The sequence below is a fragment of the Hippichthys cyanospilos genome, chromosome 10 (genome assembly GCF_059441005.1).
Source record: "Hippichthys cyanospilos isolate Australia breed blue-spotted pipefish chromosome 10, RoL_Hcya_1.0, whole genome shotgun sequence".
Lineage (NCBI taxonomy): Eukaryota > Metazoa > Chordata > Actinopteri > Syngnathiformes > Syngnathidae > Hippichthys > Hippichthys cyanospilos.
Genome location: NC_142378.1, coordinates 20,677,240 through 20,690,002, shown reverse-complemented (window position 1 = coordinate 20,690,002; position 12,763 = coordinate 20,677,240). Strand labels below are relative to the sequence as shown.

The following is a 12,763-nucleotide window of genomic DNA, read 5'->3' as shown; positions in this document are numbered from 1 at the left end:
TGCAATAGAGAATACCATTTGACTGCCTGCATCCTGAAATCATAAAAAGTTGTCTCTGTTTTGGCTAGGTGCAGCCAAGAATTGCAGGACATGCTTTTGTCATTATGTGAGCGACAACAGATTATCTCTATATCTTGCAGGAAATTAACATAAAACATAGACAAGCTTTTTCTGGCATACACTGTACCCAAGGAAAAAGTTAACTGTTTTATTTCTGGGACACCTTTCTATGACATGTCTATGATCATGTTTTATCCATTCCATTTTTGGTCACCAACATACTCTCACCAACATAACAGGAAGTATGGATTTGCAATTCTAAACGTAACTCATTACGCTCATTACACATGACTCATTTCATTTTATTGTATTGTACACCTTTAAAGACAAAATACAAAATCTTTTTATTTTCTTAAATTTTAATCCATTATTACTTAGTTTCACAGCATTGTGATGCATTTTAATGCCTTAGGCAGAAACAGTTAGTGTGGTCCACGATGTCAATGTTAATATTCAAATTCAAGTTCAGTCAGCTAGGTTAGGTACAGATATTTCCAAAATAGGTGGTTTCAGTGGGGCTAACAGCCATCCTAATAGTTATTGTGTGTAACGTACCGTTTAACATGATTTGTGTATGCTTCATCTTTATACACATTGACCAGAACTATTTATACACTGTTTTTAATAGCAATTGTGCAGTGAAAATTTGTGTTAGCTCACCTTGTCATTATTGCTAGCTTATTATTCGCTAACTTCACATTAATATGTGTCTGCTCTAAATGGCTTGTCAAATTACTAGTGCTATTTCACGAATGTGACTGCTCTTTGTGCAAGGTGTGGCACACAAAGTGCACCTAACTATTCTATTTTTCTTGTCTTTATCTTTGATGAACTGAAACTAATGGACACATGTCCTCCTTGTGCACGAATTGTCCATACTCAATCTGTCGTCTGCTGCTGCAGCACTCTCTGCTGTAGTAGATACGAATTACAGAAAGTACACACTTTGCCCTGGACTTTTCTACTCCAATCTCATGAAGTTTTGGGCAAATTTGGGGATTAAAAAACTGCACTGCAATGCAATGTATTACCAGTAAAATTTGACTTACTGTCTTTTTGTGTGTAATGCATTACACTACCGCCATACAGCAAAAAGTAATGCATTACAGTAATTACATTACTTTTGTAATGCATTACTCTCAACACTGAATACAGTGTATACTGAACAACAACATGGGCCGTAACAATTCTGAATGTGGTTGATAAGTAAAAAGTGAAGGAGTGAATTATGTACCAACTGTCAATTAGTGGAAAAACACTAGTTGAGTTGCCGGTTAATACACATGGCTGTCAGAGATAGTGGAACAAAGATACACTACTGTAAAAGGTCACACTTTTTTCCCACCAAGTTTTTATCTTGGGATTATCAAAAATGTCATTCAAATTACAAGAGAACACAGGCCGAATTGACTGTGGTTACAAGGCACATACTGAGCCACTCTGACACAGCAATTGCACCACCTTGTTTGATGTCATATTGGAGTACAACCCCAGATTGTTCCTGTCTTCAAACCATGAGCTGAATCCCGAAATTCAAGGAAGGTTTTAATCCATTAAAACCAAATCACATATCATCTCACACAGTCAGACACTTTAAAATAGCAGAGATGCGTTGGGAAATGTGTCTTCCCATTGGGCTTTCTGTAGAATGTTGGGCAATGGGTTTCATTTCTCTGGAACAGATTTGGGACAGCTTTCTTCATCCACGTCTGGAATAATGCATGCTCACATGGGAGTCATTACATTTGTACGCATTTCTCAATCATGTTGCACAGTCTACAAAAACAGGGCCAGCACTCCACAAAAGCGTAGACTTGGTTGTGTCAAAATGGTAATGTTGGAGTGGGGTCAGCATGTTAAAGCATCTGCTCACTGACAACCAACCATTCCCTACAGTATTCAGTCAAGACAAATAGCTCTGAATTCCTTTGTATGCTATTGAGTCACATGACCCCAAATCACTTTCACATGTTGTAAAAGGCAGTGTTTTGTGAGTTAACCGATGACCCACAAGAACTTCAAGGCGGGGGCATATGCATGAGAGAAAGGCAGTAACGCAACACTTGATTGGATCACACCACTCTGTGAAACTACCTCAGCCTACCACAACACTGCAAAGAGTTTTACACTGACTGGCGGTGGAAGGTGCTGTATTTCCAGACAGATCTGCTATAATGATGTTTTCTTACTGAGTTGGCTTCTAAAACAAATAAGCTAACATTTTGGACTCTAGATTTACTGTAGAATAAATGTATCTTGTCCGAAACAAGCTTAACACACATACCGAACCCCTGAACAAATGTGCTTTCTCAGAATTCCGCAAATGGATAAAGGATACACGGCATGTCTGTCATTAGCTACATTGGAAAAATACCGATCACATTCAGATTTTGCACCACCAACAAACTTCATCCAGCTTTTATAAGTAATATTTCTCAAAACATTGGCTTGTCCACAGTGACTGGGCAACAGTTTAGGCAAATATTAGAAAATAATTCATAGCCAGTGTGAATGATTAACTGCTTTGGCTCACCCAAACCCAGATTCAGTCTCAAGAGTGTGACAAAATTGACAGACTTAGCAGAAAGTGAGGCCAAAAGAAGCAGGCCCCTTCAATATAGCTGCACAGTTTTAAAAATATTAATATTAAAGGGGAAGTCAACCCGCCCCCCTTTATTTTTTACAATAGCACTATGGTCTATGTTATCCCACTGGTCTAAACACAGTACAGTATTTTTATTCCATTGTAGAACATGAATAAAATGACAAAGTTTGCCCATTTTTATCCATTGTCACCGTTATGCGACCATACTCAGAAAACAGGTTGTTTTCACTTGATTCCCCTTTCAATTGAATCATAGTTAACATAAGGTGAAGCCAACATCACACCTATGGGCAGTTCATGGTCTTCAGTGAAACTAACATACACAAGCATTTGAACCCCCAACCTCAGAACTTTGAGGCAGGCATGCGGACCACTTATTCACCATGCTGCCTGTAGTTTATCAGTAAAATCTAAATTTGTGACTGTATTTAGCCTGACTTGGACCACCCTGTACAGCGCCAGGGTTCCAATATCTGAGGGTCATATCATGACATCACACATCTCAGGGGAAACCATGTCCTTTAGGCCATTGTTATTCCAAACAACATCCCCAGAAATACACACTGTACCAGACCTACTGTATAATGCTGCTCCTTTGTGTCCAAATATGTCCAAAAATCTCAAGGCAGCCTGATTTGCATTTCCTGTAAGATAACCTGGCTGGTGGATCGACGCTCAGGATGTTGGCATTTTTACAACATTGAAGTCAAGGTTTTATATGATAGGAGAAGCAAGGCCACGTGTGGTCCAATTCAAATATGTTTGGAATTCGGGCACAGCTTCTTGGAAATAAAAGTAACCTCAATTACGCTTCATAATGACAGACATAGACATTGTATAAAACCACTTACTAACGCTAATTTCCCATGTTTTTTGTGGTTTCCTTTTTATTATCCTCCTCCTCCTTAGTTACACACCATCTTCATCTCGTTTTTTCTTTCGCTACTTTCACAGGGTTCACTACTCCCTCTCTCCCTCCTATCACGAGATTAGTCTGATTTCATGACCTCAAGTTAACCGACTTATCGACCATTTTGCAGTTAAATCTTGCTACAAAGCTAAATGAGAAGAGGAGCTACTGTAGCGTTGGAACTTTATATCTCAACAGTCGTCAAGTACTGTACTGTACTCTTTCAGTCCCACAAACGAGAATTCTCGTCTTTAAAAATATTTAAGTTGTGTGCCAATGATGATAATTCTCATCAAGTGTGAGCTGTGGTGTAGTGGGGATTTTTTAAGTGGGTGTACGTGATTCTGGGATTCTGGGATGTTCTATATATATATATATATATATATATATATATATATATATATATATATATATATATATATATATATATATATATATATATATATATATATATATATATATATATATATACACATACAGAACAACATTCATAGGCTACAAACAACACCAGTTGAACTAACGTTGAATTTAATGTTTTACTACTCCAAAATTATCACAGGCCAACGTTATTAAGCATAACTCGAACCAAAGTAAAAATTGAACGTGGCGTCGGGAGAATTGGGTGGACGACGTACCCCCGCGTACTACGCACATTACACCCCTGAGTGTGATTTTTTTTTACTATTAATGGTTAATAAGTACGGTCTTTTTTGGAGTCTGAGCCAGCAACCTCCTGTCTTCAACAGACTGAACATGCCTGCATGTTTAGCACCAACAGATAAGTAGGAAATGGATGTATGGATATTTTCAACATAACACCGAGAAGAGTACTGCAAAGTTAAATAACAGTTCAAACTCAAAATCAATACTTCAATAGCATCTTCTTCTGTCTCTCTTTGTTTAAATGATTATTTTAGTGACAATATAAGTACATTGCCGTAATTCATATATACAATCATACTGTGATGTTTTTTCTGTGTCTCCGCCTCACTCTCTGTCTTTTCAGAGGCAGGTGTTTCCCTGATTGGGGGGCAGAGCCCCCAGCCGCGCACCTGAGTGCTGTCAGCCATCTCCTGATTATTTAAACGCGCATTAGCTAATTAACCTAGGTTTGGATTGCCCGCCATATGGCAAATTCTCACCCGCGGGGCCCAATATATAGAGTGGACCCCCGTGTTACAACTTCCTTGACTTACATTATTTTCATGTTGCGACATGGAATACTGAGTTTTTTCATCCCCTCTTTATGATATTTTTCCCGGATTTGTGCCCAAAACATCTCATGACCTTTGGGGCTTGGCTGTATTTGTGTTGTCTCCATCAGTAGGTGTTTTTAGGTAATTACACTTATTATTCAGTTGCTGTCCCTGCAATGCGTGACTTCAATTTGCTATGGTGTTATATTTGTGCCACAATTGCGAGCGTGCAAAAAAAAAAATGAAACTGAACGAGCAAAAACAGATTTTGAGCCCTGGAAAAAAAATATTGAAAAGAAGTTGCTCGCACAAAAATTCCTTTTTGCTCGCTCGCGATAACCCTCTCTCACTCAACATCTCACGCTCGCTCGCAATACTCCTCCCTCCCTCGCTCAACATCGCGTTGGCTCAGCATCTTGCTCTCACTCGCTCAAGTCGTCCTCTGCGTGTGCTCAGTTTTGCTCACACATTACATTTGTGCCACAAAAATAGCCAATCAGAGCTTGTAAAAGCACATTGATTCACAGCATGGTATCCAATGAGATTGCTTGTTGTGCGGAACGAACAAACGAGAGTGCGTCACATCGACTTGGCCGGGAGGAGGAGGCCTTATATCATTAAAGTACAAAAACTAACAAGGTAGTTCTGTCAAATGATATAATACAGCAATAATAATAATATTAAAAGTAATTCCCATACATTGTTTCCAAAGTAGTCTACCGTCTCCCGCCCAAGTCTATGTTGACGCACTCTCGTTTGGTCATGTATGGAGCAAGGCAGAGCAAGGTGTACGGCCGCAGGGCTTAACACTTTCTGGATGGGAAAGGGGCCAATAAAATAGGGTGCCAGCTTATTGGGCTCCACGCGGATGGAGGCATACCAGTGATGAAGTCCAGTGCTACATGTGACCAAGGACAATGTGGAATGGGAAGGGGCGCAGCAGGCCAGCAGGAGGCTGATGAGAGGGCTTTTGTTCATTACAAACAGGGCAGGCTTGGATAGACTCACGCATGTCCTTCTCCATAGAAAGCCATCAAAACCGCCAGCACCGTACATCCATAGTCCATTTCTATCCGGAGTAGCAAGTCAGTTTAGATGAGTGAGCCCATTGGAAGACTTCTGAATGAAAGGGATCAGGAACAGGCAGACATTTGGACAGGTGCTGGGTATGGGTAGACCTCTTGCAGCTAGTTTTCCCCTTATTCAATCCCCCACGTAAGCATTCCAATGATACATGACAGAGACAGAACTGGGTCTGGTTTCTTGTTCGGGCCGTCCTCAAAATCAAACTGCCTGGAGAGAAGACCTGGCTTGGCATTCCGGGATCCGGGGTGTTAGAAGAGGGTGAAGTTAAACCGAGTGAAGGAGAGTGCCCAACGAGCCTGGCGGAAGTTTAGCCTTTTGGCCGGTCGGATGTATTCCAGATCATTGTGGTCAGTCCATACCTGAAACAGTGCATACCTGAAAGTCTTGGTGCCTTCTACCCAGTGTCGCCATTCCTCCAAGTCTATTTTAACTGCAAGCAGTTCAAAGTTGCCAATGCTGTAGTTAGCCTTGGTGGAGGAGAGGCAGATGGAGTAGAAGGCGCACGGATGGAGCTTGTGGTCGTTAGCAGACCGCTGGGAGAGAACAGCCCAAACCCTGACATCAGAGTCATCCACCTCCATGACAAACTGCAGCTTTGGGTCTGGCATCTGGAGGACGGGAGCTGACGTGATGCGGTCTTTCAAAATCCAGAATCATCAGCAGTAGGATTCCATCGATATTTATCTTTCAGGCTGGTGAGAGAAGTTAATAGCCGGGCTATAGTGCTATAATTCCTGACGAACTGCCTGTAGAAGTTTGCAAAACCGAGGAAGCTGTTAATATTTGGTGCTGACTGGGAGGAGGGGTCAGCAGGTGGTGAGACAGAATTCAGGTGACCGGACTGGTAGACTGTGACACCTGTTTAGCTTCTCTTTTTCTCTGATTATTGTCTTGTCATGCCACATGTATCTGCCTGCTTGTTTTTTGCCGTGTTTAAAGCCTGTCAGTATTTTGTAATCTGTCACAAGCTGGCAGGACTCGGTTAAAAGCCAGTTTAGTTGCGGGAATAGTGGACCCAGGTGCAAGGAAGCTCAAAGGCAGGGAGTGGGTGAGGTAAGCCATTTTTAATTATAAAAAGAAAAAAAAAGAGAGGCAAAAAAAGAATGCAGAAAAACTGGACACCTAAACTACAAAATACTGACAGGCTAGTAAAACAACAAACAACAAACAGGCAGATATGGAAGTGGTGGACACTGATTTTACTGTCATTATGTTGTGCACATGGCCTTGATTAGATGGTTCAACACCTGCGCTCAATTGACAATGGATAGGCATTAACAGAGCCAATCAAGTTTGACATGTTTGCAAAATGGGCCTATCATAAGCAGGGGTGGAACTACACTCCCTATTTAAAAGGACGTGTAATGAGTAGAGAGAGAACAGGCGGTCTGGTCAGTGGCTCCTGCCTGTGCTGGACATGTGCCCTGAAGAAGGATTGCATTGGAGCTGGTGCCAGCATGATCCTGAGGAGCAAGTGGCGGAGGCCTTGCTGATCCTCAGCCTGACAGTGGTGCATTAAGGGCCTGTGTTCGTGAGTGCAGAAGCTGGACCTTCTGCCACAAAGGCGTGAGACTCACTTGGCCAATGCACTATTTTTTGCCCCACCCTTCCCAGTGGGCTGCCTGCATTTTTCCTCTCATCCCTTGAAGCTGACCATGATGTGTGGCCTCTGACCTGGAAAGGTGGCAGAGGACTTGTCGGAACCTCGTCAACCACCGACTGCATGGCGTGTGATTTTAGTTTGGACTTTTAATCTTTTAAGAGACATTTGCATGCATTTTAGGTGTGATTTTAGTTTCTAGGGTTGGTCAAACGACAACCAGCCAATAAAATGTTTTAAGTGAACCCTCATCCGTGTGGTTGTTCAAGCACTGCTCTCCCTCGCAATTCAAACGGACCAAAGGGTGGATGTGAGGGAAAGTTCGGCAGTATGGCTGTCGCCCCACCCCCATTGTAACAGATACACGTGACATGACAAGACAATGATCCTACGAAAAGCGAAACTAAACAGAACACTAAATACACTCAACACTCAACACTAAACTAAATAAACAATCAGGCAGGTACTCGTGGCATGACAATACATTTTGGACGGAAGGGGATTTTGGAGTGATACCCTGAATGTGTATAATTTTCTCACCCATGTCATCCTCACGATAGATGATGGAGTGGTGGTCAGTGATGTTGTATCTGTGAGCCGATTCTATGTGATAAGTGACGTTGTATGTGTGTATGCTTCCTTCAAACTGACCATGTAACACAGAACCATGACAGGCGGAGTCACGTTCACCTGCAAGAGCCGGTTGAAAAACAGAACAAGGTCAGTGAGCTCAATTTTCATCAGTCCTGCAGCAGCACATTCTCATACACACTCAAATGCACGCTTACCTTCCAATATCCCTGAGTATAAGTAGGAGAGGTCCACGGCTGTGGTTCCATCCTCGCTGACCACATCAAAGTCACTGGAGAGCATCCCAGCATCTCGTTTCAGCCGCAGTCGAAAAGTTCTACATCAATCAGAGAAGCAATTATGCAATCTGAATATCACAGTGCAGCAACTTAGAATTGTAGAACAAAATCTATTTTAATTGACAATTCGTCCCATGAGACATGATAGCAAAAGAAAAATATATTGTTGGTTTAACGTATTATCATACCATTTATTTATGGTGATGTTAATATAGGTACTGTCCAATGAAAAATATACGCAGAACAGTACTGTATTTAAATTTGTATTCTTAATGGCCATACATTGGTGCATATAAAAAGTTGGCTACCTGCTGTATGAGTATTAAGTGAAATACCAAAACAGGCTTCAACTGTAATTCATATTAGAGTGTACAGTACATGCTAAACACACCCTATATTTCAGTTCCAAACCTGTGAAAAGCAGTGAAGTCCAGGTCAAGCATGTGTCGCTGTGGTTGCGCATTTCTGCGGGCTCGCTGGTGCTTCCTGTAGAGGTCCTCCATGTTGTATGATAGCCCCTCATAGTGTTTTATATACGGGCTGATAGAGTCACCTATAAGAAAAAAAAAAATGTGTGCACTGGTGTTTGTTGTCTTTTTTAAAGACTTCTACAAAGAACTCTCTCAGCCATACTATTGTCTTAATCAATATGGTTTAAAGCAATGCTTCTCAATTATATTTGGCTAAGCCCCCCCTAGAAAATTGAAAACTTTTACCCCCCCCACTCTACTCGTTGACTCTAAATAAGATTATTAACTAACAATTGTTTAAGTATACATGAACCTGTATCCTTTTTAACAAAAGAAAAAAAATATATAAATCAACTTTCAACATCTGTTAATATTTTTATACTGTGTTTATTTAAACGGGTTATTATTGTTCTAAATCAAACAAACAACATAAAAACAAATGTAGAGTACAAGAGTAGAGTAAAGTACAGTCGGGCCCCGGTTTACAAACACCCTCTTTTACGAACATTTCGAATCACGAGCATGGACCGCGGAGTTTTATGTCCCCCACTTAGGCACAAACCTTTCGTTTTCGAACAATCCGACACGCAGGTCAGAGTGTTCGTACATTTATTTTCGCTTTGCCGCATCAACAAATTCAATCATTCATGCTTGTCACGGTAACACTGAACGCTATTGCTCTTACAATGTTACAGTCACTGTCTCAGTCACGATGTCAGACACGGAGTCAGTCACGGAGATGCCGATATGCTATTGGTCGATTAAGTTCACAGTCTCGGTCTCACTCACGGAGATGCGGATTAGCTATTGGTTGGCGTTGCGTCAATCACAGAAATGCCACTATGCTATTGGCCGAACGCCTTTATCTAGCTTGATGGCACAGCTGGTCGGGATGGAAAGAAAGAGAGAAAATGAGTGAAAAACGGAAGGAAGGAATGTTGTTAAGACTTTGCAAACTTTATCTGTTAGACATGGCTTCTAAAATTGCAAGTGGCGGTAAAGAAAGAAGTAAGAGGATGATGACTATAGAAACCAAGCAGGAGATAATAAAAAAATACGAAGGAGGCGCACGCATAGTTAACCTTGCTCGTGAGTATGGCCTAACCGCTCGGCAATCTTCAAAGGGCAAGACTTTCCTTGCCAGGGGACAGACCTCGGTCGACAACAAAATGGAGAGGCTTCTTCTATTATGGATTAAAGAGAAGGAAATCGCCGGTGACATGTTCTAGTTTGAGAAAAGTTCTTATTTAAGAAAATAATTCAATAAATTCTGCGGGTTGGTCTCTTCTCCCCCCCGACTCCATCCAGCTCAAGTCACGTCGCCCCAAAGATATATGTCATTTTACCTTTGTATATTTATGTTATTTAATTTAACTGTACAGTAGATTATGTTACTAATTTTTAATATGTGTATAAAGTCGTGACGTTTTAACCTAAGGTTTTTGCACGCGTTGCAGGCATTCACTAATTAACATAGGTTTGGATTGCCCGTCATACGAGCAGTTCGAGTTACGAGCGCTGAACGGATTAAGTTCGTAACACGGGGGCCCACTGTATACCTTTCCTTTTCTTACTTTAACAAAAGAAAAAAGCAATATGAATCAACCTTCATCAACTGTTAATTATTTTTTACAGTGTTTATACATGACACAGCTAAGTCTAAAAGAAGAAAAAAGAAAAAGAAAAAAATAACATGCATCAAAGTATATGAAACTTAAACATTTTTTTTTTGTAATTACACTTTACATGACGAAAACAAAGCCTTTTTTCTGAGGTCATGCCCCCCCCCCCCCCCCCCCCCCCGAATCACCTCACGCACCCCCAGGGGTTTGTGTGTGTGTGTGCCAAAAAATCGATTCACTTAAGAATCGAGCTTCTCATTTACAGTGGACCAGCATGTTACAACATCCCTGCTTTTGTTTTTTTCATGTTGGGATGTGGAATACTGAGTTCTTTCATACCCTCTTTACAGTATTTTCCCAGCTTTGTGACAAAAACAACTATCATGACCCTCGGCGGTTGGCTGTATTTGTGTTGTTTTGTTTTCATCCGCAGGCCTTTTTAGGTAATTGCACTTATTTTCTGTTGCCCGTCATACTGGATCCATGCAAGGCATCACTACAATGCTGATCTGCTATTGGTTGGCGTCTCCTCACGGAGATGGTGGTCGGAGATTGGTCAACCTCACTTGTTTCAAAATGGCGGAGTGGTAAAACTTTATTCTATTGTGAGTGGTTACAAAACCGTATTTATAGTGCATTTTACTGCTTAATTCAAAGCTGAATGGGTTAGCCATGGGTCCCAAGATTGCTAGTGAAGTTAAAAAGAGAAGAAGATGATTTTTATGAAAACGAAACTGGAGACAATCCAGAAATATGAAGCTAGCCTAGCCCTAGGCTACCCTTACTAGGGAATATTAGCATAACAAGTGCCACTCAAAGGTAATTAAATCCTTTCTATATTTTTTATTTATGATGTTTTCTGGTTGTGTACATGCATATCGTACTGTATATAGGTAGCACCTACTATACTACTTTGATACCAATTTTTAATATGTATGTACAATTTTGAGGTTTTTACCCCTAACCCTAACCCTTCCACCTTCCAAAAACATGCATAGCAGGTGTATTGGACACACTAAATGGTTGTTAGGTGGCCAATGCACCTCGCAACCAGTTCAGGGTGTCCCCTGACTACTGCTCAGTCAGCTGGGATAGGCACCAGCAGGCCTGCGACCCTTGTGAGCAGAAGTAGCTAGAGAAAATGGGTTATGGGTCGGTGGGTGGATGGATGGATGTAAAGCTACAAAATTTATAGCTAGCAACAATGAGTAACAGTTGTTCGCCTGCTTTTTGTGGCAAAAGGCATGTTTTTTTACAAATCAAAACTTAAAAGGCATTTTATCTCCCTTTGCTAATCCAACTTGCAAAGCAGACTGAAGTGGTATAATGATTCTTTGCACATGTACAGATTGAAGCAGAAATTATTTTTAATTTAATCAAATCATTTTAAATCGAAAATTGTTCTGAATTGAAAATCAATTCTGAATCGAAACCGAGACCCAAACATTTTAATTGAATCGTGAGACAGCCACAGATTACAATATACAATATATGAGTATTAGGAAAAAACAAAACGTAAGCAAAAGTATAATATTGTACAATGACAATGCGATTTCAAAATAGAATAACAAAAACACTTGGTAATTTCCCTCCTACGTTGCACCTTCGCCTTACTAAAATAGTGAACACAAAATGATGACTAATGAGTGAATAAATAGCAGCATTACATCTTATTTACTCAGATGGTACTTTTCCTCTACTAAAAAAAAAAAAAAAAAACTCCTTTTCACATTCACACTACTTACTATGCACATTCCTTTGACACAATACAGTACCTGTAATCCCCTCTTGACAGTCGAGCAACAAAAGCAAAAGGCAGACAAGTTGAGCACTCATGATGTTCTCATAAGATAGGTCACTTGGTCCTCCTTTTCATTTGGCTTCTTTCTCCTCTTGACTCCCTATCTCATGTCTCATTCTTTTTCTTCTTCATCATCCCATTTGATTTTAGCAGCCTGGAACACATGGTTAAGCTATGCTGGAATGCAACTTGTTGGGGGAGTTGAAGTAGAGAAGCGTATTCAGACTTGCATGCAATCACACAGGTGTAAGAGAGCTATGAAACAGATTTTGAGAAAGATTACCAAACAGAAATGTAATAGGGAGAAGAATGTCCAATCGTGTTGTGACCTGACACTAAACTCTGGCTGACTTATTCCACAAGTGCATTGTAATTATTCCATAATCTAAATTACAGTTAAAATGGAACACCCTTAGCTCAACTGCTTTTGTGTGGTTTGGAACTTGAATGATACAATACTGGTACAATTTGGAGCTCAACCAAAATGTTTCATAAGAATATGCTTCAAAAACTCATTCGATGAGGCTTACCCTTTTGTGGTTTG

At 40.6% G+C, this 12,763-nt stretch overlaps 1 protein-coding gene across 2 annotated transcripts in view; it reads right to left on the bottom strand.

Annotated features, from left to right (window-relative positions):
- Positions 1-12,430, bottom strand: part of LOC148417498 (disintegrin and metalloproteinase domain-containing protein 10) — a 37,337-nt gene extending 24,907 nt beyond the window's left edge. For both annotated transcript variants that reach the window (XM_088426458.1, XM_088426459.1), the window contains exons 1-4: positions 12,194-12,430; positions 8,738-8,879; positions 8,246-8,364; positions 7,998-8,147 (exon numbers count right to left, since the gene is read on the bottom strand). In XM_088426458.1, the coding sequence (XP_088282584.1) occupies positions 7,998-8,147; positions 8,246-8,364; positions 8,738-8,879; positions 12,194-12,254 (472 nt within the window). In that variant the 5' untranslated portion in view covers positions 12,255-12,430. The remainder of the gene's footprint in view (positions 1-7,997; positions 8,148-8,245; positions 8,365-8,737; positions 8,880-12,193) is intronic.
- Between the last annotated feature and the right edge of the window lie 333 nt (positions 12,431-12,763).